The 27,007-nt window shown below is 36.8% G+C and overlaps 1 protein-coding gene across 1 annotated transcript; it reads right to left on the bottom strand.

The window, feature by feature from the left end:
* Nucleotides 1-10,983: 10,983 nt before the first annotated feature.
* LOC121407148 (serine/threonine-protein kinase H1-like) lies at nucleotides 10,984-26,667 on the bottom strand. Its single transcript, XM_041598088.1, has 3 exons — nucleotides 25,634-26,667; nucleotides 14,988-15,299; nucleotides 10,984-12,039 (listed from the first exon to the last, which is right to left on the bottom strand). Exons 1-3 carry the CDS (start codon nucleotides 26,522-26,524, stop codon nucleotides 11,515-11,517), a joined length of 1,728 nt encoding a protein of 575 aa, XP_041454022.1. The 5' UTR covers nucleotides 26,525-26,667; the 3' UTR covers nucleotides 10,984-11,514.
* Nucleotides 26,668-27,007: the final 340 nt, after the last annotated feature.

Raw genomic sequence — 27,007 nt, 5'->3', positions numbered from 1 at the left:
GCTGAAAATGGCTGTCAAGAAGACTTGTCCAATTGGTCCTGGCGTCCACGCCCGGGGTCCACGCCCGGCGTCCACGTGCGGTGTGGAGCGCTATCGATGACTGCGCGGTATAAAAATGCACCGTTTTTGAACAGGTTTTGGGGGTCTTGTGTCAAGTTAAATCGGCTCTAATATAAAAACGGGCAAAAACGGGCAGCTAAATTTGGTATCGACTTAAAGCTTAGACATCGGGAAAAACGATGTTTATAGAATTTAGACGGAAATCCACGGAAATCTAAACTATTCTATTGTAAATGCAAAAAACATGGATTTTTCAGCCTATTTCGAGGAAAAATCATCCTATAAACCTCTTAAAAGGTGTCTTTTATCTACTTTGAACCCTTTCACACGAAAAAAGAATGTATCAGGATTATGTAGGAGCCATTTCAGATTCCTACATGAAAGACGTCCTGTGAAATGGCCTGTTTTTCAACTAGGATGTCATGTACGCGACATTTCGCAAAATGTCACATTTTACGATTTCAGGTAGGAAATTAACAACCTTCATGCAAATTCCGGAATGAAATATTTTGCTGAAATATTCTTCAAAGTATTGTCTTTCAGCTGGGCATGATAAAATTAAAAATCTGAAATTGCCCAAAATGACTTTTGGCGCACTTTTGTTTCGCCCCGGCCCACTGTGCGTCGGTTTTTGCGTCGGTTGTGGCGTGCGCCTGTAATCCAAGCTGTGGGGAAGTTACAAATTGGTGCAGAGGTTCGAGCCCTGGGGAGCGTTTCATGAAAGGACTTGTCAGACGTTTTATCCGACAAGTCCTATTTTATCCGACAGTTACTATAGTAATAGTGCCTCTCAGCCAATCAGAATCAAGGAAAGATGTCAGATCTGACAACTTGTCGGACAAAAATGTTGATGAAACGGTCCCCAGATCACGTCTTTCGGATGGTGATGTTAAAGGTCGGTCCCAGACGTAAATAATCATACCTGATTGATACACGTCTGACAAAACTCAAATACACACGCTTAGCTACCTAAAAATGTGTTTAATACGGCCCCACCTCCCACACCTCGCGCAAATTGGACTCTAAACACGTAGTGTTGACTGTTTGGGCAAAAAGTACACCCTTTATAAAACATTTTAGTCTTTTTTATACCTTCGCAAAGCACCCTAAACGCGTAGATTTCCTAGTGAAATAAATACCCTTTTTTCATTATTCTAGTGTGTTTTTGACACCCTTATACGTTACGTACGTAACGTACCCTATCTTGAAAAAGACATCCTTCTTACGTGTTTGTTTTTTTTTTGGGGGGGGAGTCGCACATGGTGTCCACTCGTCAATGTAAGTGGCCCCCCCCCCGTGCCTCCTCTTCACCTTCTCCTCTCCCATCAATCTTCCTTGAGTCATCTAAACTAGTACAGCGATGTTTTTATTGTTATATGTCACGGACCGTCGCACAGTGGGCCAGAATGAGTTGAAAGTGCGCCAAAATTATATTCCGTGTAAGATTTTTACTTTAACATGTTGATTATGGGTAATTTTGGGCGTAGAATCGACTGAACATAATTTTAAGCCGATATGACGTCACCTTGATACAAAATTTTGATTGGCTACTTGAAATATCTGTGCTTTATCAAGCTGTGTTGAGTTGTATAAAACGCAGAGTGTATAACACCACGAATGTGTCACTATGACGAGGGTTTTAGGCTGAAATTATTCTACAAGTAAGTTTTATCCCTGGAAGAGTTGTGGGTATAGCCCTTATTTGCTTTAGCAACATTTATTTTGTTTACATTAAGCCCGGAATTCATGTCATTTTCATGGAATGGAAGGGGAATCGTCCTCACCGTGCAAAAGCGAACGACAATGTACCCCCATGCGGTGCGCTACGATGACTGCGCGGTATAAAAATGACCGTTTTTGAACAGGTTTTGGGGGTCTTCAAGTTAAATCGGTTCTAATATAAAAACGGGCAAAAACGGGCAGCTAAATTTGGTATCGACTTAAAGCTTAGACATCGGGAAAAACGATGTTTATAGAATTTAGACGGAAATCCACGGAAATCTAAACTATTCTATTGTAAATGCAAAAAACATGGATTTTTCAGCCTATTTCGAGGAAAAATCATCCTATAAACCTCTTAAAAGGTGTCTTTTATCTACTTTGAACCCTTTCACACGAAAAAAGAATGTATCAGGATTATGTAGGAGCCATTTCAGATTCCTACATGAAAGACGTCCTGTGAAATGGCCTGTTTTTCAACTAGGATGTCATGTACGCGACATTTCGCAAAATGTCACATTTTACGATTTCAGGTAGGAAATTAACAACCTTCATGCAAATTCCGGAATGAAATATTTTGCTGAAATATTCTTCAAAGTATTGTCTTTCAGCTGGGCATGATAAAATTAAAAATCTGAAATTGCCCAAAATGACTTTTGGCGCACTTTTGTTTCGCCCCGGCCCACTGTGCGTCGGTTTTTGCGTCGGTTGTGGCGTGCGCCTGTAATCCAAGCTGTGGGGAAGTTACAAATTGGTGCAGAGGTTCGAGCCCTGGGGAGCGTTTCATGAAAGGACTTGTCAGACGTTTTATCCGACAAGTCCTATTTTATCCGACAGTTACTATAGTAATAGTGCCTCTCAGCCAATCAGAATCAAGGAAAGATGTCAGATCTGACAACTTGTCGGACAAAAATGTTGATGAAACGGTCCCCAGATCACGTCTTTCGGATGGTGACGTTAAAGGTCGGTCCCAGACGTAAATAATCATACCTGATTGATACACGTCTGACAAAACTCAAATACACACGCTTAGCTACCTAAAAATGTGTTTAATACGGCCCCACCTCCCACACCTCGCGCAAATTGGACTCTGAAACACGTAGTGTTTACTGTTTGGGCAAAAAGTTTATAAAACATTTTAGTCTTTTTTATACCTTCGCAAAGCACCCTAAACGCGTAGATTTCCTAGTGAAATAAATACCCTTTTTTCATTATTCTAGTGTGTTTTTGACACCCTTATACGTTACGTACGTAACGTACCCTATCTTGAAAAAGACATCCTTCTTACGTGTTTTTTTTTTTGGGGGGGGGAGTCGCACATGGTGTCCACTCGTCAATGTAAGTGCCCCCCCCCCCGTGCCTCCTCTTCACCTTCTCCTCTCCCATCAATCTTCCTTGAGTCATCTAAACTAGTACAGCGATGTTTTTATTGTTATATGTCACGGACCGTCGCACAGTGGGCCAGAATGAGTTGAAAGTGCGCCAAAATTATATTCCGTGTAAGATTTTTACTTTAACATGTTGATTATGGGTAATTTTGGGCGTAGAATCGACTGAACATAATTTTAAGCCGATATGACGTCACCTTGATACAAAATTTTGATTGGCTACTTGAAATATCTGTGCTTTATCAAGCTGTGTTGAGTTGTATAAAACGCAGAGTGTATAACACCACGAATGTGTCACTATGACGAGGGTTTTAGGCTGAAATTATTCTACAAGTAAGTTTTATCCATGGAAGAGTTGTGGGTATAGCCCTTATTTGCTTTAGCAACATTTATTTTGTTTACATTAAGCCCGGAATTCATGTCATTTTCATGGAATGGAAGGGGAATCGTCCTCACCGTGCAAAAGCGAACGACAATGTACCCCCATGCGGTGCGCTACGATGACTGCGCGGTATAAAAATGACCGTTTTTGAACAGGTTTTGGGGGTCTTGTGTCAAGTTAAATCGGCTCTAATATAAAAACGGGCAAAAACGGGCAGCTAAATTTGGTATCGACTTAAAGCTTAGACATCGGGAAAAACGATGTTTATAGAATTTAGACGGAAATCCACGGAAATCTAAACTATTCTATTGTAAATGCAAAAAACATGGATTTTTCAGCCTATTTCGAGGAAAAATCATCCTATAAACCTCTTAAAAGGTGTCTTTTATCTACTTTGAACCCTTTCACACGAAAAAAGAATGTATCAGGATTATGTAGGAGCCATTTCAGATTCCTACATGAAAGACGTCCTGTGAAATGGCCTGTTTTTCAACTAGGATGTCATATACGCGACATTTCGCAAAATGTCACATTTTACGATTTCAGGTAGGAAATTAACAACCTTCATGCAAATTCCGGAATGAAATATTTTGCTGAAATATTCTTCAAAGTATTGTCTTTCAGCTGGGCATGATAAAATTAAAAATCTGAAATTGCCCAAAATGACTTTTGGCGCACTTTTGTTTCGCCCCGGCCCACTGTGCGTCGGTTTTTGCGTCGGTTGTGGCGTGCGCCTGTGATCCAAGCTGTGGGGAAGTTACAAATTGGTGCAGAGGTTCGAGCCCTGGGGAGCGTTTCATGAAAGGACTTGTCAGACGTTTTATCCGACAAGTCCTATTTTATCCGACAGTTACTATAGTAATAGTGCCTCTCAGCCAATCAGAATCAAGGAAAGATGTCAGATCTGACAACTTGTCGGACAAAAATGTTGATGAAACGGTCCCCAGATCACGTCTTTCGGATGGTGACGTTAAAGGTCGGTCCCAGACGTAAATAATCATACCTGATTGATACACGTCTGACAAAACTCAAATACACACGCTTAGCTACCTAAAAATGTGTTTAATACGGCCCCACCTCCCACACCTCGCGCAAATTGGACTCTGAACACGTAGTGTTGACTGTTTGGGCAAAAAGTACACCCTTTATAAAACATTTTAGTCTTTTTTATACCTTCGCAAAGCACCCTAAACGCGTAGATTTCCTAGTGAAATAAATACCCTTTTTTCATTATTCTAGTGTGTTTTTGACACCCTTATACGTTACGTACGTAACGTACCCTATCTTGAAAAAGACATCCTTCTTACGTGTTTTTTTTTTTTTGGGGGGGGAGTCGCACATGGTGTCCACTCGTCAATGTAAGTGCCCCCCCCCCGTGCCTCCTCTTCACCTTCTCCTCTCCCATCAATCTTCCTTGAGTCATCTAATCATTAATTTTCTCTACCTCATCCTCCTTGCCAGTATCCACTTTCGTTACACTACATCTCCTCTTCACATAGCAATCTTTGTTGTTGTTTTTTACGTGTACAAAAAAATTGTTACCATAAATGCTCACCGGTATAGCATTATCATTTATCCTTACAGTAGGTTAAAACAGCACAGTATTAAAGATTGAATGCCTTGCTGGAGCGGATAGATTTCATAGCCGTGATCGAACCTCGGACTTAAGTCAGGCGCCTAGGATAATCTGGGGCCCGTCTTCCACAGACTTACAATTGATCCAATCAATCGTAACTCTATGGAAATCAATCCGTGTCATATTTTTTTTTACAGATAATTTGCAAAAATGTCCTTTGTAAACAATGAAGAACACACCAAATTGTCAAGAAATTAAAGAATTTATGGATATACATTTATATCTAGAAAATTTTATGAACAAATATGCATTTTATATGTTGACTTTGCTGGCCGTCCATAGTTGCAATTAATCGGATCGATCGCAACTCTTTGTAAGACGGGACCCAGCTGAATATATTTTAAATCTTAGAATAAATTGGAACAACTATTTTGAATAAAGATTTTATAATGCTTGAACAGTGGTTGTTCCAAAACTCGAATAGCGCCATCTAAAGGCAAAGTGTCCACCGAAACTTTAATGTGACGTGAGAAGCTGTGATACATATATGTACATTGTTCTCTTTCTCCTCCTCCTTCTTCTTTTCCCCCTCCTTCGTCTTTTTCTTTTCCTTCTTCTTGTTTTTTCTTGTTTCTCTGCTTCTTTTTACTGATTTTGATTATAATGTATCACACCTTATTCCTGCTTATCATCAAAGTCAAAGCACAAAATCGCTGCTACTGTCTCCACACTTTCTATTCCTTCTCCTCTTCTTCATCTCCTCCTCCTCCACTTCTTCATCTCCTCCTCTTTTTCATATCCTCCTCCTACTCTTCTCCTCCTCTTCATTTCCTCCTCTACTTCTTCTTTTCCTCCTCCTTTTCTACTCTTCTTTTCCTCCTCATTTTCTACTCTTCTCATCCTCTTCTTCTCCTCTCCTATACTCCTTCATTTTCTCCTCCTATATTATCCTTCTTTTCCTTCTTATTCTTTTTCTTGTTTCTCTGTTTAAACATAAATGCATCACACCTTCTCACGTCATACTCCAATTTCATAATTCAAATACAAATTCAGAAACTTGCACATTCATGTACATATTAACCTTTGTATGTTTATTGAATTATAATATGCATGTTCCGTGTTTGGAACTCAATCTCTATCAATTACATAATATAGTATAAACACGATAAATCATTCTTTATGAACATTGATACATAATATTCTCATCATTGTAATACTGATTAATAGGTAAATCTATACACAATGCCTGCAAATTAAACAGTCAAGACAATTTTATCACATAATATTCTCTATTCAGCTCTTTGGCAATAAATGTTTATATCTACATGTCACTCTTCTGTAGGATCATATACACAGCAAAAACTGTGGTGTTAAACGGTCTACATAGAGGACACACCAGTTGTTTTGGCACCGGTGTTAAATTGGTGGTGTCAGTTTTACACCCATAGGCGTTATTACAACACCTTTGGTTGTTATTTTTACACTTTTTGGTGTTGTGTTCAATCTCTAGGGTGTAGTTTTTAACACCTAAAGGTGTGGTCCTCTATTAACACCAACTGGTGTCAGTTTTAACACCACAGTTTTTACAGTGTACTATTCAGCACACATGATTGCGATTATTATTCTAGACCAAACTGCTACAGCTATAGTATTCACAAGCAAAATATTGTAAAATACCTTTTTTTTCTTGGGATAAGACTATTGACATGTAACACTGAACATAAGACATTTTTTAATACTGTGACTCTTAATTGACTAATTGGCATAATAACATAATTATAATTACATGTAACCTGATAAATTGGTTTCTTATAAAAATGTGTGAGCACACTTTGGAACTATTTTTATTAACAAAAAATGCAGATTGTTGAAAGCATTAAATATTCTATGCTTAAATCATTAGTACATAAATTATATAGACTGAAGAGACAAACCATATGTCCATTTACAAGGCCATGCATGTGTTTAACAAGTACAATTTCTGAAAATAATGCTTGTTGTTGTTGTATTGCTTGTTTACCTTAACTCTATTCAAATAACTTGATTAAAAGGGTATGCACAGGTGTGCATTTCATGAGATATTTGGTCCATCAAAGGGGGGGGACAGCCCTCTCCTATAGGCTCCTTAACAACATTAAAACCTTTAATGGGGGGGGGGGGGGGCATGTCTCCTACATGTAGGCCTACCTTCTTCAAATGGAAAACTTTAACCTGTGAGTAGGGCAAAATTTGGACCCTACTTCAGCTAATCCACCCAAAACAAAAACTACATTCCACCAATGAGTGCGGTTTCAAAATACTAATAAACATCTGTATTCCATCCAAAAATATGATTTAAAAAAAAATCTACACAATTACCTGCATAGTGGCACCACTGTGCAGAAAACACTCCATAAATTTACAGATTTTACAATACAAATAGATAAGCATATCAAAACATGACTACCATTACAAACATAGAGAAAAGTACATGTAGTATTATGTACACACACACAAACATACAAGCTTATCTTTTCTACATTTTGAACGAGAAAAGAAAATTGGCACATTTCCATTCACATAATGTTTCCATTACTTCCACTAAATTAAATATGATATTGTATCAAGAGACAATCTACTTTAAACACAATTCCACCATCATGATATGACATTTATTTCAATTAGATTATACATTGAGATACATGTATGAAGTATAAACATATTATTTTCTTTCTCGATGTATTTCTGCAATGTAATTTTACAAAAATGCAATAAAGCTAACTTTGACCAAAAAAATTAACCCTATAAAAGTTAGCTGATCGTGGGTTTCCATAACTCTACCCTCCCCCCCCCCTTTATTCCATTCTATTCTGTAGTATGGGGTAGGAGTCTGTACTTTATTCCTTGTACGCACACTCAGACACATGTATTAACCAAAATAACCACAGTGCCATGATCTGCAAATGTGGAGCATGACTTATAAGTTGTATACAGCATATCATTTGTGCCCATTAAAACACGAGTTTGCTTCAGGGCTGGAAAATCATGAGAATAATTTTATATTGATTGTTTGATTTTTTGTCAATTGTAATTTAATTTTACTTGTAAACATATACATGCATCACAGAAGTCTCAGCTATATATCCCCCCCCCCCCCCCCGAGAAAATTCTAGATGCTTTTTCTGACATACATGTATATATTATCAAATGATGACTGGAAGGATATTGGTTTTGTGTATGACTTTGAGTAATGGATTTTCTGTCTTGCCACATGCAACTGATTGAAACTGATAGTGTGGAGCATACAGTTTGTTCCCTTGGGCCAATGAATAGGTATATAGTCCTACAGGCATCATAGGGTAAAAGTTAAGTAAGTAATAAATAGCCGATATCCATTACGCCTAAAATTTGAAATAACTCAAATATTAATGGACATGATGAAGCTTTTACAGATTTCATCTCTTAAAACCTTTTAAAACTCATTCTCGTGTTTTGCTGTGAGCATGTGCAAGTTTGGAAACTCAACCTTATTCATATTTGACATATAATCATAAATCTACTTCCATTATTCATGTGCATTATTTATTGTGATGAGTGCGCATGGAAAAGCTTGAACACAGGTAAGTTTGCCCAATGTTAATCTTTCCAGACCAAATCATAAGTCTGTTCGATTTAGTTTAGTTTAGTTTCCCACTTTAGAATGATTTTACTTAGATGAGAGGTAAAATATTTTGAATATGGTAGATAGACTGGCGCTAGTTAACCTGAATGTCTATATTTCTAAGAAATCTGCCATTTTCATTGAAAAGTCACAATACAATATCCATGAAAATAAAATCACTTCGATATATTCAAGCTCTGGTACATTTCATCTTTGGTTACTGGACTGTTTGTTCTCGATTTTGAAATTTGAACTCATTAAATAGTCATTCTATATCATTACACCCATTGGCCCATATTCTGAAATCCGTTTAACTTACAGAACTCCATGTTAAAATTTGGGGATGGAAACAATTTCAAATTAGCATTCACATTACATATTATGTGTCCTATCTTTCCTTGGCTCATTTCATCATGAAATGAAATGAAATGTAAAATGAAAATCCATAATTTATTGTTCGAAATAGACATGAAATGAAATACTCTGAAAATTTGCTTTGCCCAATTGTTCGTGGGCCCGGCAGCCACTGTGCAGCGCCAGATCGACGAGGCTCTATCCCTTTAATCGTTGAACGCCAAGCAGGGTAGCCGCAACTCCCATGTTTTAACGTCTTTTGGTCTGACGCGGCTGGGGTTTGAACCCCCGACCTCCCGGTTGTGAGACGGACGCTCTACCAACTGAGCCAACACACCGGTTTTACATCATGTTTTAATGATGAACTTTTCCGGTAATCATTACAAACCAGTTATGAATGCTTCGAGTTTCAATGTGTAGACAAATTGACATTGTACTGTATGTACCTGTCAGAATGGGCTTTACATTATGACTACAATCTATCTGAGGATGCTACCGGTACCTGCATTAACTTTAACAGCTAACGGATATATTTGTACATTACATGTAAACATAAAGCCAACATACAAATCCACATACAAATCAAAGGAATTCTATCGATTGTCAAGAATATGCAAAGTGGATTATACAAGGAGACATGTATATTATCTGCTTAATTGCTATGATGGATTCATTGTTTATTTCATATATGAGTTCATTATCAAAGGTAAAAGTTTAATCTAGAGTATTAAATATATTTTAACATCAAATTTACAGCATTGATTTTTCCCACAAAAGGTCACTAAACAAATAGTATTGTATCAATTTGTTGCAGAAACATAAACATTCAGCTAAAAATAATATAATAATTCTATAAATATAAATTTCCATTTTCATGTCCTTTGGTATCATTTCCATGTTATAGCACAGAGGACGATTGTAACACAGATATGAAATATCCAACTAACTTACTTGAGTGAAATAGGGTGGAACATAAACTTCTATGATGATAATGATGTTCAATCTGTACATGCCTGTACATTTCTAAGAGAACTTACATAAAATTAAATATCTGGACCCTAATTGTTTGAAATATAGGATTACATTAACTTTGATATTCACTAGTAACTATCAAAGAAACCTACATACATTTATTTTTATTGGCTGTTTAGCCCTGTTACCATGGTAGCTAGTATTGATGACAAAGTTGTCACTGACTGTCAGTTCAGTGCTACTGGACCTAGAGTTGATCCTTGGGATGTTTAGAGATCAGGGTCCAGCAACATTAACTTAATCATTGATGATGGGATTGAAATCTATGATTGTCAATTCATTTAGAAATTAATTGATCCAATTGCTAATGTACATGTACTTCACCTTAGATGATTATTTCCCATAACATCTTTGGTCCAATTTCAATCCTACCATTTTTTAACTAATCAGACTAAAAGACTGGTTTTAAACCATTTTGGTACTTGGAAAATGATCAACTTGAAAGTAATTGAATGGTTACTAACTTGCAATTATATCAGATCTGAGGCGGCGCCAGGATATAGTTTGATGGGAGGGAGGGAGGGGCAAGATGACGTCAAGGCAACATCATCTTCTTCTCAATCTTACCCGTTGACTACTGAATTGGGTGATTGCATTGAATAGTTACTAGACAAACCTGGGGGGTGTTTCACAAAGATTTAAGTATGACTTAGGTCGCACTTAAATGTGGACGCGTACATTATATTCAACGCGCAATCTTATTGATCAATACGCAGTAGTGCGCATCCTCTTGGCATGATCTGACCAATGCTGTCATGCCTTTTATACTGCACGCAACAAGACATTTAAGTGCGACTCTAAGTCATACTTAAATCTTTGTGAAACACCCCCAGTTGTTGTAAGATAGAGTTCTAAGACTAAATGGGAATTAGACAAAGTATGATTAGACCAAACGATGGGCACAAGGCAAAGTGAGATTAAACCAGATGGGCATAAGACATAAGACCAAATGGGCATATGTCAAGTGGCCAATCATATCTAATGGGGATAAAGTGCTTGATTGTATTTCTTTAATACATGATTGCCTCTTCTTTTGAACTGGATCACAGGCAGTCTGGATCAGAAGTACATGTTCATCTTGCTTGCCCTTCGGATGAGATTAACGGTGACATGACAGTTGCTCCTGTGACAATAGCTCCGGGCTTAATTTAATACAAGATGTAGGGTTAGGGTTGCAACAGGGTGTTATATTAGGTTTAGGGTATGGTATATTGTGTTCGGGTTGAAGTTGGTCAATCGATTAGTGTGTGGAATTTAGAGCGGAGCAATTGTCTGCGGAGCAAACCGAGATAAACACATATGACTTGCCTGTCTGGTAGATCATCAGGTTCATATAATGAGTCAAGTTTTATGCCATAAGGGTTCATCTTGATAATGATGAAGATGAGGTTTTCTGTGAGTTAAGTGGAGGAAGCACACTTGGTCTTGTAAGGTGGTGGTCACTGCTAACTTTGGACAGTGGATCATCCTCACTTGACATCAAGCTGGGTTGACCATTCCTCAAAGTCACAACAGTCTGGTCAACCTTTGATGACGCGACAGTCTTGCTATTCTGTAATGAACGTTCAGTCCTTGAGGATAGGATAACCTGGCCATCCCTTGAACCATCCCTTGAACCATGGTCATTCTTAGATGATAGAACAGTCTTGTCATTCCTTGATGATTGGTCATTCCTGGACAAGGACTGGTCCTCCTTTGAAAGGCCATTCCTGGAGGATGATTGGTCATTCTTCAAAGGTGGCAGATTGTTCCTTGATGATGAAGGGTCATCCCGTGATGTTGTTGGATGATGATTGATATCTGGTAGAGGTTGAAGACTTAAAGCCTTGGTTGTCTTGTCGGGTAGGCTTGAAGTTCTTCCAGACTTCACGTCCGATGTCTTTGTTTCCTGAAAGTCAAATAAAAACATAAAACTTGACTATGGTTTAGAACGTAAGATTTCAATTTTGATACCGCCGCCACCATAGGAAAAGTGGTGCCTACAGTGTCACTAGTACACTGCGTTCATGCTATGCAGGCGAGACAAAAACAGAATCGTTGGTATGATTTGATTATTTAAAACAGAATATGTACAATAAATCACTTAAACATTTTCTCACATTTATATCTCATTCTTATCATCCTACTAGTTTTCATATTGTTTCAACATATATCAATTCAGCAATTTTATTCATTTAGTTTTGTAAATCAGAGAGTGACCAAAACATACATGAATTCTTGAAAGCCTATATGGTAAGATCCTTGAAGCATAATACTGATGATAAATGCATTGCCAAGCCTAAACTGACATAGACTGTAAAAGATCTCAACTTGTTTTGAATGCAGGAAGTAGGGGGGAAACTGAGGTGTTATAGATTAGCAAGAAAATAAACAGACCAGACTCTTGACTACCAAACCCCTTATTACCATATTATTGACAATAGATGCCTTCACACATGCTTAAGGAAAATACCATGTATTTTGTCTGCATGAAAGTAAGTACTAAATATCCCTGACAGAAAATATTCACAAGTTTTTTCAGTAACATATGTACTTTTCAAAATTACAAGAAGTTTCTCAAGGTATTCTCCAAAGCAACACAAACATTTATAGCAGTGTGAAGGAAATTATGAAAAAAAATGTTGGTGAGGCAACACGAATTATCTGTTTCATGTACATGTATGTGTGGATAAGCATACATTCGTAATTCTGAAAGTTCAGATATTCCGAAGATTTGTATTCCAAAGGTTGGTATTTCCGAAGGTTCATAATTCTGAAGGTTCGTAAGTCCGAAAACAAAGTGAGGTTCGTAATTCCGAAGGTTCGTTTATCCGAAAACGAAATGAGGTTCATAATTCCGAAGGTTCGTTAGTAGAAAAAGTAATGATTAACGAACCATATTTCGTTTTCGGACTAACGAAACTTCGGAACAATGAACCTTTTCGTTTTCGGATTAACGAACCTTATTTTGTTTTCGGACAAACGAACCTTCGGAACATCGAACCGTATTTTGTTTTCGGATTATCAAACCTTCGGAATAACGCCACAAATGTTCGGATTAACGAACCCTTTTACGTTTTCAGATTAACGAACATCGAGGTATAGGCAATTTACGTGTTTCAGAATTACAAACCTTCGGAAATCGGAATTACGAAGTGTAACCGTGTGGATACATGGAATAATTATCCTGAATTCATGGACTGAACAAGTCATTGCTATAACAGATATATTTATTATCAGGAAAGTTTGAATATGCCTAAAGATTATTTGTGTCATATACCCCTTTCATGAATGCACCCCCAAATAGTCCTGAGATTCTTGACTCAGTGCAGATAAGAAAAATTGTGTTCATGAATTCAGAAGTAGTCTGCATTATTTGAGAATCCTGTACATGAAAAGAATTCGATGATGAGATTGAATGTCCCCAATAGCACTATAACAGCTCTCAAATAATCAAATTTATTCTGGTCCTTCACATTCCAAGACTAATCTTTGGGAAGCGATCTTCGCAAAGAAGTACAAGAGTCTGTGACTATGTTTGGCGCCCTACTTTACTTAGTACATGCCGTGTGAAAGATGCCTAAGCTGCAGTTTCACATTTCGTGTCAAAAACGGTGACTCCACTCAGAGTGTTCCCACACCAACAGGACCACTTCATGTCAAGTGGTTCGAGAAACAAGTTCAGAGGATGCTTATGAGGACACCAGCAGGATAATCTTCTAAACTGGTTAAATGGAAACCAGTTCAAGAAAATAATCAGAATGGGGTCTTTACTAAACTACATGGTTTCAGACCACCTCAAAGTTTGTCAGTTCCCAGGTATTTTGGAAATGTGAAAGCAAATTATCCGTAATCTCCCCGAAAGAAAATAACCGCCAAATAGTAGGTACTTGTCAAAATTACGAGAACTATCGCGGGGAATTTTCAAGGTCAGAGGTATTTTGGTGATGTGAAAGCAAATTACGGGAACTTGTAGCACAGAGTGTAGTAGGGCGCAGGCGCTATGGGTGGCTGCTGAGCTAGCGATTTTGAATCTCGTGCCTTGATTGCTTATCAGATCATATACTGCACATGCTTGTAACTTCAGAAAATTATCCCAAAGGGTGTGTTTCAGGGAAGTGTGAATGTCGGAATATTTAAAGGGGAATGAAACCTTTGGAACAAATAGGCTTGTGTAGAAACAGAAAAATCAAAGAATAAGAATAAAAAAGTTTGAGAAAAATCGGACAAATAATGAGAAAGTTATGAGCATTTGAATATTACAATCACTAGTGCTATGGAGATCCTCCCATTGGCAATGCGACAAGGATGTGTGATGTCACTGATGAACAACTTTCCCTTTGGTGGACTATAAAATACCCTTAAAATGTCTCTTTTTGCTTTTTCTTATGATGATGCAAACTCTTTATCCATGATGTATTCTTTAAAAATATGTATTACATGCCCTCATGTAGAAAGAACACATGATCTATGGATAGATGTGATAAAAGAGGCAATTCAAGTGAAATATATACTAAAGTAATGGGGAGAGTTGTTCATCAGTGACTTCACACATCTTTGTCGCGTTGCCAATTTGCTAGCTCCATAGCATTAGTGATCGCAATATTCAAATGCTCATAACTTTCTCATTATTTGTCTGATTTTTCTCAAACTTTTGTTGATCTGTTTCTTTGATTTTTCTGTTTTCACACAAGCTATCTTGTTCCAATGGTTTCATTCTCCTTTAACAGGTATTTACTTGCCTGATAAAAAGTTCTCTTAACAGGGATTCTTGTGATCGAGGCGGTGTAAAACCACCTATTGTACCTCACTTGACCATTATTGATTTTATCAGGAAAAAATGCAAACTGGACCCACCTTCTTGATCTCTTTAGCCAGCTTGTCAAGATCTTTGGCTTTGACCCTCTGGCCACGGTTTGACCGAAGGGATTTGGATGACTTGTTGGAATGATTGGAGCGGGTAGAACGAGCTGAACGGCTCCGGGTTGAGGTGTGCTTCAACCAATTTTGGCTGATGGATCGTTGGAGGTTCTTGAGACTAGATTGTGCTGCCATGGTAACGATCCAAGGATGCTTCATAGCTTGGGATGCAGTCATCCTCTCTGATGGATTGATCACGAGGAGTTTATCGATGAAATCCTTACCGGCCGGTGAGACATCCTTCCATGGCTACAAAAGAAAAATTTAAATTAGAAAATAAAATAAACAAATAGAATTAAAATGATATGAAATACAAACTTCACTTCGAAATAAAGTACTATTGATAAATATTCTTAAATTTAATGCTTCAAATAACACTGATATAAATCTGTGCTTGAGCTGACACATGTATGTTTTGTAGTAAGTTCCAAAGTGATTCAATCAGAAGTGATGATTCATCACTGATTGCATCACATAATTTACATGTAAAATAATATCATCAGTCTGAAGAATCCTTAATTTTACTTCAATGTGAAAAAGTCTAAACATAGCAAACAATGTGTTACTCTTGTGCATCTGCAGTTGAAAATTTTATTGTATTCATACTGCAGTATGGTGTGTGCATCTGATATTGGTGACCTATGTTTTGACTCAATCCAATTTGTTATATTCCACACTATCTTGGATATTTGAAATTTGAGTGATTCATGTGGGACAGCATTAAAATCCTCAAGACATTCCCAGCTCAAAACAATATCTCAGAAGATGAGTGGTAATTAATTTGCATGTAATTAGATGAGCCTGCACCTATAAAAGCTGTGGATAATCACAATCAACTTTTGTTGTTATGTGACATTTTTTGTTAAAAAAACAAGGAAGTGACAGAACATAAATTCAGATGTTTTTATGAAAGCTCTAAGGTTGAAAATTTTATTTTTACAGGTCTAGGGCTTTGGAAAAAAATATGTGAGAACCCCCATTCTTATGCACATGCACATCCTATATCAAAGCATGGAGGTAGAACATCTCAGAATTTTGTTTTCTTCAATATGATTCCAATTGTTAATCCGGTTGATTAAACTTTTGTCATTACATTCTAACAGGGTAGCTCAAGCCCTTGTGATAGTGATGCATATACTGTAAAAAGGAGATTGCAAATAGGCCAGAGAAAGGGGGGGGGGGGGAGAAAGCAAAGCACAAAGTATAGCCAAACAAATATATCATTATCTTATGGATTATCTTATTTCAAAATCTGCCCAGAGTCAAACAAACATTTTCAATGGGCAAAATTTCAAAACACCTAGGTTTTGTGTATAGGCCTATCAAATATATATTTGATTTCAATTGTTTTTTTTTACCAAAGTTACGATTTGACAGATTTGACTTATTACCAGACCACATCTTTTCAGTGTTAGATGCATACATCTATTTCATACACCTGATGACCTGCAGTCCCTTGCAAAAATTTATTTCTACAAGGAAAACTTCACATTTTTATCTCACTTCGCTTGAGGTTTTACATGTACAATGTAGGTTTACATACACCCTTTCGGTATGGCATCATCACCTTTCAAAAGGTACATACCTGTCTTTATGCAAAATGTGTGAATTGTAAAGAAACTAAAAATTGGCTTTGGGCACAACTTACAGACTGCATACAGGAGGCATTCAAGGCATCTTTTATTATGCAATGTGTATTGTCAATTCTTGTCATTCAGGGCCATTCCAGAATTTGTAGGGCTTCAAAATAACATTTGTTCATGCCACTTTCATCAAAACAAGGGGAGGGTGGTCAAGTATCATCACACTACTCGTATTATGTAGGAAATGAATTCTCTCCTCTATAGACATCATTTAAAACATTTTCTTGGATTTTGATGTCAACTATTCTACAAGTTTCCTCATAATCATATAAATAAAAAAGATTAATGAATTTTATTTGAAATATGCATGAAGTCACCTGAGGTGTGTTTTCATAAAACTTTTTAGTTGTTTAAATTTATTGCAACAACAGTTTAAAGAAATACAAATCATTCAACTTTGATTGGCTGAAAGTGAAATTTTGCATATATGTATTTTTATCATAACAAGAACAACTCTTTATGAAACAAGTTCCTGGTCTTATAAAAACCTGTGTAATGTACTGTGTATCACATATCCATTATGGCTGCATAACAAAGAACTTTAAGAGGCAATGTGAACACATTGAATGCTGGTGACCAATTATCCGCAATTTATCTTATTAGCTCGAAAAAAGAACATGACACACAAAAGATCAGCTCTGTGAGTCCTTTATTCAGCTTGCCTTGTCCAAACTGCAGAGAATATTACCAGAAACTAAACATTCTAAAGAATGACCTGAAGCCTTTTCAAAATGATTAATTTTCCTCACAACAAAATGTTTTTCTACAAACCCAGTCAGGGTTACATTTTTAACAATCATTGAAAAAAAATATTTCCCTTGATTCAAATTGCATATACATTTAAGTTCCTTGATTAGGGCAGGGATCATACAACAGTGCTTGATTTAAATGCAATATGATATTTATAAAGTGCAACTCACTAAATACATCTTTATGTGAAAATTTTTTAAATTGGACTGATCTTTTTATGAGGAATTCTGAAATCTTGAAGTTATTAGGCCTATAATATCATATATACATTCTAATTTCAATCATTTTTGGTTTGGCTTGGCCAGATATTAAGGAATTTGGCATTTTGCACGTGGCCTATAGACACAGTAACTAGCAGTAGCAGCATCCAACTTGTATAACGGTAATAATACAAATTAATTTCTTACTAAGCTTGATAAATATTGAAATGTAAATTTTCAATACTAGTAGTCTTAGTTTGATAACTTAGATTTCAATATAAGCCTATATATCAGCCAAATATATACCACAAAGTTCACAAACAAACAATTTAACAAGTTAATTAAGCCAAGCTTTCACCAAAGTTAGTAAGTTACACTGCAGATGTATGCCTGCAAATTCATACCCTCTAAACACCATCCCACCGCTGCCACCATAAAGAATAGAGTCATAGTACTTCACAATGTCTACAGCAAAACTGTGGTGTTGATGTACAAAGCCATTTTACTGTGCTAAATTCTTAGTGTAAGTTCAAAACCTTTTTAATCATCTTTGATCGTTACTTTACAGTCTATGGTATTATTTTCAATCTCTACATGTAGGGTGTAGTTTTGCCACCTTGGGATGCGGACCTCTACATGTAGGTACACTAGTCCCAAGTAGTTTAAACACCCGAGCTTTTACATTAAACATCATTGTTTCGGGGGTTGGATTTGCTCATATAAATTACATCGTCACTGAGTGGTACAAATTGTTTAGATTAGGGTTGACCCAGCAAGGAACCATCCTCCAAAGGACTCAAAGCACTTTGAATTTGAAGTTTGAATCAAGTACTTTCTGCAACAATTTGTATTTTGTAAATTGATACTAAATTGTAAATCACATTCAGGCTTTGGGCCAAAGAGGCAATGGCTTGCCAACTGACATGCTAAGGAAGTGTTCCATTTCAGTTTCCAAATTTTAACAGAAAAATGAATCATGATTGAAAAAGTGATTACAAAACAAGGCAGCGAGCGACACTGGTGCCAGTGTGATGGTCCCAGACCAGTAAAAATTGAATAAGGGCTACATGTACATGTAATTAATTTTCAGAAAAAGCCAGATTTACTGGTCCGACATGACCAGTAAAAAAATATACATGTACATGTATCAACTGATACAAATATTTTTTCCTCTTTTGTAATTATATAAATGGCTCTAGCATCTTAAAAATGGCTCTCCAAATTTGAGAAATGGCTCTCATGAATTTTTAATGTGCAAGGTAATGTGTGTGTACTGTTTGTTTGATTTTTTTTTTTTGGGGGGGGCAATAAAAGACAGCAAAATAAACTCAAGCCTTTTTTATGTTTTTCTTTGTTTTTGGGGACCAGTAAATTTTAGGTTTGGACCAGTAAAATATGGAAAAACTGGGTATCTCCTGGTCTGACATTGAACAGGTTGGACCAGTAGACATAAAGGTTAGAGTGGAGCCCTAAATGAGAAACAAAGGGTGTGTTCAATGTCCTCCATTCCTGGTCCTAATTAAGTAAACGTCTTTCATCTCTTGATTCGGAGGAAAATCTAATCACCAAATCAGCTCAGATTTTATGACCATCATGATGATCAGAATTATGTTTTGAAACATCTTGTCACATTGAAAAGTAGGTTTTAAACAGTGGGCCTTCTCATCCACACCAAATAGTTCCCTACTTATTTCCTAGTGAGTCGTGACATAGGCCAATATTCTGAACTTAGGTTTAAATTAAAGCCTGGTTTAAAGTCTATGGAGAGCCAATTGGAGCACAAATCCCTGACACTACACATTCCATTTATTAACTCATATGATGCCCAGATTGTTCATAATTGGCTGGGAATGAAAACTGTATTTTTCTTCATTATGAAAGCAAAAGAAAACAAAATAGTAAACATAAGAAATATAAAATATAAACATAATTTTTTAACTTTTGGCTCCCCATAATTTTAGCACAGACTTAGATCGAGGTCTAAATTAAACCTGACTTCAGAATACAGGCCATAGAGTCTGTTATTATTATGGAGCTGGAGAATGGTGCTACTTGCACATCAGGATTACTACCATTGTTAAAGTTCAAGTGAAAGTCCTCCCCCCCAAAAAAAAAGTTGATATGAATCAATAGATTTAAGAAATATTTCGGAAGCATAATGGGTGTGTCACGGTCTATTGGTTAAGATGTCTTTCTATCTGAGGGAGGTGGGTTCGATTCCACGCCATGGTGTGTTTTCTTTCAGCAAAAAATTTACCCACAATGTGCTGCCCGAAACCCAGGTGAGGTAAATGGGTACCAGCAGGAAGTATTTCCTGAGAGAGATGTGAGCTCCAGAATCGGTTGCTGAGCTCAGCCAGCTGGGGTGATATAGCACCTAACAAGGTGGATACGTGCGATATATAAATCCTGTATTATGTACTATAATGGTGAAAATTTCATCCTAATCTAATTACATAAAATTTATTGATGTCACTTATTTCATGTAACAAAAAAAACATAGTGAGTGGATGATGCCATCGGTCTTGTCATTTGCATACCGACCAGGAAGTTAATAACTGTTTTCTGAAATTAAGCGAGACTTTATAATGTCACAACTTTCTTTTTTTACATACAGTTTTGATGAAATTTGTTTGATTTTTCTTTTTATACTCAAACCAACTTTTTATTGGAATGGACTAGCCTTCAACAAATAGTTACATTATGTGCAATAACTGCAATTAGATTTTACATGACCTATATAGATTGACTGATGTTTTCCCTAACAGATTATTGATTTTTTTTAAATGTGATCAATACACATAGCCTATCTTTCCAAAACCCCTGTAACACAAGAACAAATTAATATAGTCTATATCCTACATGTATGTGGTTGCCAATACCATCAAGATCATGTATCACCGAAGAGTGCCCCAGACTGAAGTTAAAGATAAATAAATGTTGCACATGGTAATGAATGATCTCACAATGAGTCCGAACAGAATCCAATGTCCAAGGTGTTTGTATGTATGGCAAGTTCCCCTAAGTCTGCGCAGTCCCCCATATCTGCGCAGACGCGTATCTGCGCGATTCTAGTAAAAGAAGATATGCAACGAGCACAAACTTTACACATGCCATACATAGACAGGTATTCATAAAAAAATCTGACTCATAATGGTGGAAAATAATGAATTTAGGACATTTCAATCATGTAACGGCCCAAAATGCAGCCTTTTTCATCAAAATCCCCGAATCGCGTGCAAAGTGAATGAGTGCGCAGACATGGGTTACCATTTTTTTTTTCAATCTGAAAATGACCGCCCGAGGTTTTTTCAAGAAAATCCTATATTTTCTTTTATCATTTATCATAAAAAATTTGGTACACTACTTAATGATATCAGGAACATCATTAACTGAAAGATTTTGTGAAATAAGAAGTGTTAAATCTTAACTCAAATTGTTAGGTGCGCAGACTTGGTGCCCACCATCATATTATAAATAAAAATATATGTGCCAAATATCTCTGGAAGAAAATGAGTAATAGCTGAAGAAATGAGCAAAATATTATTTATAAGCACAGAATTCCATCAAATGTTAGGCATTTTTGGAAGCAATATTAATAGACTGTCCCACATATGCTTTTCTGCAGTAGAGAACAACAGAATTATCGATTTTGAGCTAAGATTTCTTTATTTTACAAAGATAAGTTAACCGATGGGCTGCGATCTGCACCAGCCCGAGCTTTCAAATTAGCATGCTATTTCTGATCCGGCAAATTATTCAGAGCTGAACAAAAATTCATCAAAATTTTGTGAAAACATTTGTATGGACACCATCATGAATATGCAATAGGTTGGCTGATATACATGTCAGTGAGTATGTGACATCATCATTTGCTTACAGTCACTACAGTGTATTCATGGTGACATGCAGAACTGTTTGGCCAAATCACTGCAAAACTTACGCCATAAATTTGTTTTTATTCTTTGTCCGATTTTGATGAAAATTAATTTCAGTGTTTTGTTTGCCTGATATTGTTCCAATCGTATTATTTTTTTAATGTTACACCTGAAAAGTTTAAGAATGGAACTGAAATCTGAATGATGGTATTTTCTTCAAAGTCAATTTCTTTCTTTAAGAAAAAAAGGAATAGGACTATGTAGAGCCTGTCACAATGGAAAATTAATTTTCATAATGGAGCATATACAGGTACATGACGCACATGTACATCACATGCACCATACTCGTTGAACAATACTCCATTGTCAGAGATGCAGGCATGAATTCCTGATGTTAAATGAACAAGACATCTGACCCCAAGCTAAACAATAATCCAGCAACTTTAATACCGAGCATCAGTGTTGCCATGGAAACTCAAGGTCATCAGTATCACATTGCCAGTTGGAGGAAAGGTCACAGGTCAAATAGTGTGTTATTGTGCAGGGTTCAGAACAATAGCATTGTTTGTGTAAGGTGAATTCCAATATGATTCCCTAGTGTCTTGTATGTATACAACAATAGGTAGTATGTGTAAGTGTATGTTATGGTGGGTATAAATCTACAGTACTGGTCTAGAACCTTTGCAAGGAGACTTTACTAGTAGTAAGGATGCTAATACATGTATGTAGTAATGAATTCATCCAAGCAGTTTTTGCATGATTGTGTACTTCTTCGAAGTTTAGGTTCCATTTATTTTTTTAAAGATTATTTTGATAAGTCTCATGACAATCTAGGCCTATATGACTAAGGGTGCGTTTATTCGACACTTTTTTACCCTAGAATCATGATTAGAATCATGATTCAAATCACGATTCTGCAGAATCACGATTGCGTTTAGTCGAAATTGAATATAATCATGATTAGAATCACAAACATGAAACACGAAAAAAGGGGCGTTTGGAAAGACGTTTCTGTAGAATCACGAACGAAAAAGGTCGTATAAACGATATCGTGATTTGAATCATGATTCTATGACGTCATTGTGTCGTGCTTCTTCCGGGTTCGACTCAAAGGCGCGCGCTGTGTTTCGTGCAGGTTAATTTTCGTGTAGCAGTATTGCCAGCATTTAGGAATTATCATTCTGTGTATTGTACCCCCGGGGTTGTACTGTAGCGTCATTTGTATATTTCATTGTTTTCATCAATCATTTCTTCAAGTTCCAAAGGCACAAATTGGACTGATCGTCGATGAATTAACTCAGGGCTCTGCTTGTGCTTTGGGCTCAGCCTGAAGCACAAGCATCCCTTACCGGGATTCACAGAAATAAGACGATCCCTTTCAGCGGCGCTTGCGAGGGAGGGATTTCAACGGAGATGTGGCACCGCCTGTCGAGACAAAATTAACAGAATTCGTGCCCAGTACAGGTCCATCATAGACAAGAAAAATCGATCGGGAGGTGGGAGGGAGGATAATGACCCCTTCTGGTTCCCGATCAAAAACAATCTGAGGTACAATACACGGAATTCTGGAAGTAAAAGATTTATTTTTCGGAAGCCGAGTAAGCGTTGCACTTGCACAAACGTTTGCTCGTTAGCTCCGGCGGCAGCAAAAATCTAGCAGCCGACGTGAAGTTAGAAACACGTGCGAAAATGTTGACCTATACTTCCTGGGTCAAACTGCGCACTGTGATGATGCGCACTGGATCGGCCCGAATTCAGGGAGAAACAGCGTTAGAAAGATGGTCGTATAAACGCTGATTCTGTCGGATCGTGATTCATGCTGCTGTTTTGAATCATGATTCAAATTGTGATTCAAATCATGATTCTGGGTCGAGGTCGCATAAACGCAGCCTAATAATACTGAATCTCTATCTTATCTTCACCAACAGATGGTGAGCATGTAGCTTATATTTCTCATCTTGTTCTTTTAAGAAAATTATAGTTGAAGAATTCTGGGTAGAATGTTTTTACCCCCTCAATGAAATACACATTCCAAAGGCTTTAAAGGAATCACAGCAACTGGAAAAACAGAATTTATCCATCATATCATACCACGTTCCGATAAAACCTACATGTACATTGTACTTCTACAGCAAACTAAAAGTACCTCTTACTTCGTCTCAGGGATTAAATAACATAATTGTTAACATTAGAAATGACTAATTTAGGCCCTATACTTAGTCATGTACTTTTAATTTACAGGTGTATTTCTAAATATGAAAAATGTACAATTCATAGATTCATACAATGTACTAACATTTTTTTTTTCTTAAGACTTAATATCTTTAGTCTTAATTATGCAGTTATAAAGTATGCACAATGTTCTGTATAATGTTGGTGAATGGTTTCAATGTTAATGACCGCATAAATAAGTACTGTATATCTAATGTATATGGATATTTTTAGTAATTGTTGGTGTGCCATTGTTGTAATGTCCAGCTTCACTTACTAGATCTAGATATTATTGATGAGTCTCAAGCTCAAAAATTGACAAAACTGTTCATTGAAAATACATGTAGAAAATTTTAAAAGGAACATATTTCAAGTATTTTAATATTCAATATTAAAATGGATGGTAATCTAGTATGATGTTGCTGTTGTTATCTGAAGGTTTTAGAATATAATCAGAATAAACAAAAGGGCAAGGAGAATGTTATTTTGAAGGAAAAATATTCTAAAATAAGATTTTTTGAAAAATGAAATCATTTTACAACTAATGTGTAAATTCCTCATTATCTTACTGTTAGTAAACTCAAGGGAAAAAAGAATTTCAAACATATGCCAGACATAATCATATAATATCTCACAAATATGGTTAACTATATACTGTCATCCAAAGAACAGGCAAATGGCCTATATAGTAATTTACCAAAAATAAATGATTTAGATTAGAAGAGTATACCACAAAATATAAACAGTATGATGAGTATCCACTTAATTAATGAAGAAATCTGTTTGGGATGAATGGATAAGGGAATAAACAAATGATCCAAAATAAAAGATAAAGGTATAAATATACTTTGAAGAAATGAAATGAAACAAAATGAGAAAAGGTAAGGTGGGATGAGAGAGCTAGAATTTCCTAGAAAGGGTAAGGGTGTAACAGAGAAACAGAAGATGAGGGAGTCATAGAGATGGAGAAAAGGAAAGGAAAGGACACAGAGGAAGTGAGAAGTGGAAAAGAGGGGAGAGACAGAATACACTGTAAAAGAAAGAGAATATACGTGTAATAGAGAAGGGATGGAAATGGGCAGAGACTAGAGTACAGAAGAGAGGGGGAGGAGGGAGGCAAAGATAAAGAGCAATGTGAAGGATGTGATTAAAACATTTGAATTATATAGTATTTTCTTTTCATTTTGATTAAATGCTCAAGAAAGAAAACTAAGAAAACAGCAAAAGCAAAAAAAAGAAAGATAAGTACAAGAAAAAGTACATTACAATAAATAGAAGAAATAGAATAGAAGAAATTACATTACAGGGCAATAGAAGATGTAATGAGAATGGAAGAGGAAAGAAAATAAAAGGAAAGGTAAGAAGTAGAGAGAAACAAAGAGGGAAAGAAAGAAAGGGAGTAAAAGGGAAATGAAATTGATTTCCATAGTTATTGATCATTATTCCACAAATTATATGTACTGTACATGTACTTGTTATGTTTGTTTGATTTTTTTTTACTTTGTATTGACCCATTCAGCCCTGCTGCTGGTTAATATATGTGCATATACAATAAATAAATAAATAAAAATTACTGAAAGAGAAATTGTGAGGTATGGGAGTAAGATGAGAAGAAAGAGAGTGATGTGAGGTTAATCATGACCTGAAGTGTTAAGGATTATTCACAATAATCTGAATTAAATGTGAAGAAAACTTAAAATAATTATTCATAGAACTTTAATATCCAGAAGAAAAACTAATCTTTGTTCAAAGAAGTCAAGGCACAACAAATATATTTGTAATGAGTAGTAAATACCAGTATGGTTATCATGGACAAGGATGGTGTTGAGTAATAAGAAGTCTCCAAACAATGTCCATTGTCCACCATGTCTAATACTACTATTACAAGCTATCATACTCACATCTCCAGTAAATGAGTATTTGGCCCGGAGTATCTTCCGATATAACCTTGTCCTATTGTCATCATCGAATGGCATCCTTCCGCTGAGAAGGATGTAGGCCACCACACCTATTGCCCATAAGTCCACTGATTGAGTGTATGGTTTACGAAGTAAGATCTCTGGTGAGATATACTCCGGTGTCCCACAAATTGTTCTCATCATATTGTTCTCCGGTCCTTCCGCGTTCTTCCTGAAACTTGCAAGTCCAAAGTCGGTGATCATGATCTTGGACTCGTTACCCGGATGATAGTAAAGGAGGTTCTCTGGTTTCAGGTCCCGATGTGTTATACCTAGTCCATGTAAGTATCGCATTGCATCAAGGACCATGTGAAGAACTCGAGTAGCATCTCGTTCCGTGAAGTTTCCTCTCGTCACAATTCTATCGAATAACTCCCCACCGGTAGCCAGTTCCATGATCATGTATATCCTGTCTTTACCATCGTAAACCTCCAAGAGTTGAATAATATTAGAATGCCTTACCCTTCGTAAGATTGTCAATTCCACCTCCCAGAACTGTTTGCCATCTCGCTTCTTCTCCACCATTTTGATTGCATAAGGCTGTCTTGTCGAGCGATGTTCAACCCGAACAACCCGACTGTAGGTCCCTGTCCCAATGAGGGCTTTGATATCATACTTTGCATTGACTCTTGGGTCAAATTTGACCTTCCACTTGGCTCGCCTTGTCTGGCCTCTATTATCGCCATTATTGACGCGATTGTACTGATTTCCTTTATTGGCAGCGTTATTCCCCGCATAGGAAGGTACACCACCCGTCTCCACGGTTTTGACCCAGTCGATATGTTTGTCGATAATCGGCGAGTCGGGAGCTAACTTGCCGCTCCCACACCCCATTTCTTCTTAATTCCTCCAGTTTCGATGAGTAAAACAATCATCACTTCCTCCTTGGCATCCTCCAAATGTCCAAATCCTACATTTCGCAGCAATTGTGGGTTTAAATCCTCCAAAAGTTGCTTGCATCCATCTCCAGAGTTAAGCTCAGCTCAGTCGAAACTCCATCCAAAACTTTCGAGAACTACTGCACCCCGTTACAGGTGCAATTAGAACACACTATACAAGTCTCCGCGCAGTACGGTCTGGGTGTAATGTATGCGGTAATCTGCTCCAATCTGCATCGCATACACAACGAAATCTTCAAACACACAATAAGATGAAAGAAATATCACTCAAGGCAAAGTAGTCTGCTTGTATGCAGTGCGTGGTGACGTACAAAACAACAACCATAAAAGATAAGCCTCCATTATTTTGGAGGGTATTTACAATTTTCTTTGTCTTCAGTACTCTTTTTAAGGAATATATCTCCGTGTATACTTAATG

The sequence above is a fragment of the Lytechinus variegatus genome, chromosome 2, assembly GCF_018143015.1.
Source record: "Lytechinus variegatus isolate NC3 chromosome 2, Lvar_3.0, whole genome shotgun sequence".
Taxonomy (NCBI): domain Eukaryota; kingdom Metazoa; phylum Echinodermata; class Echinoidea; order Temnopleuroida; family Toxopneustidae; genus Lytechinus; species Lytechinus variegatus.
Note: the sequence above shows the minus strand (reverse complement) of the source record. Positions and strands in the feature narration are given on the sequence as shown.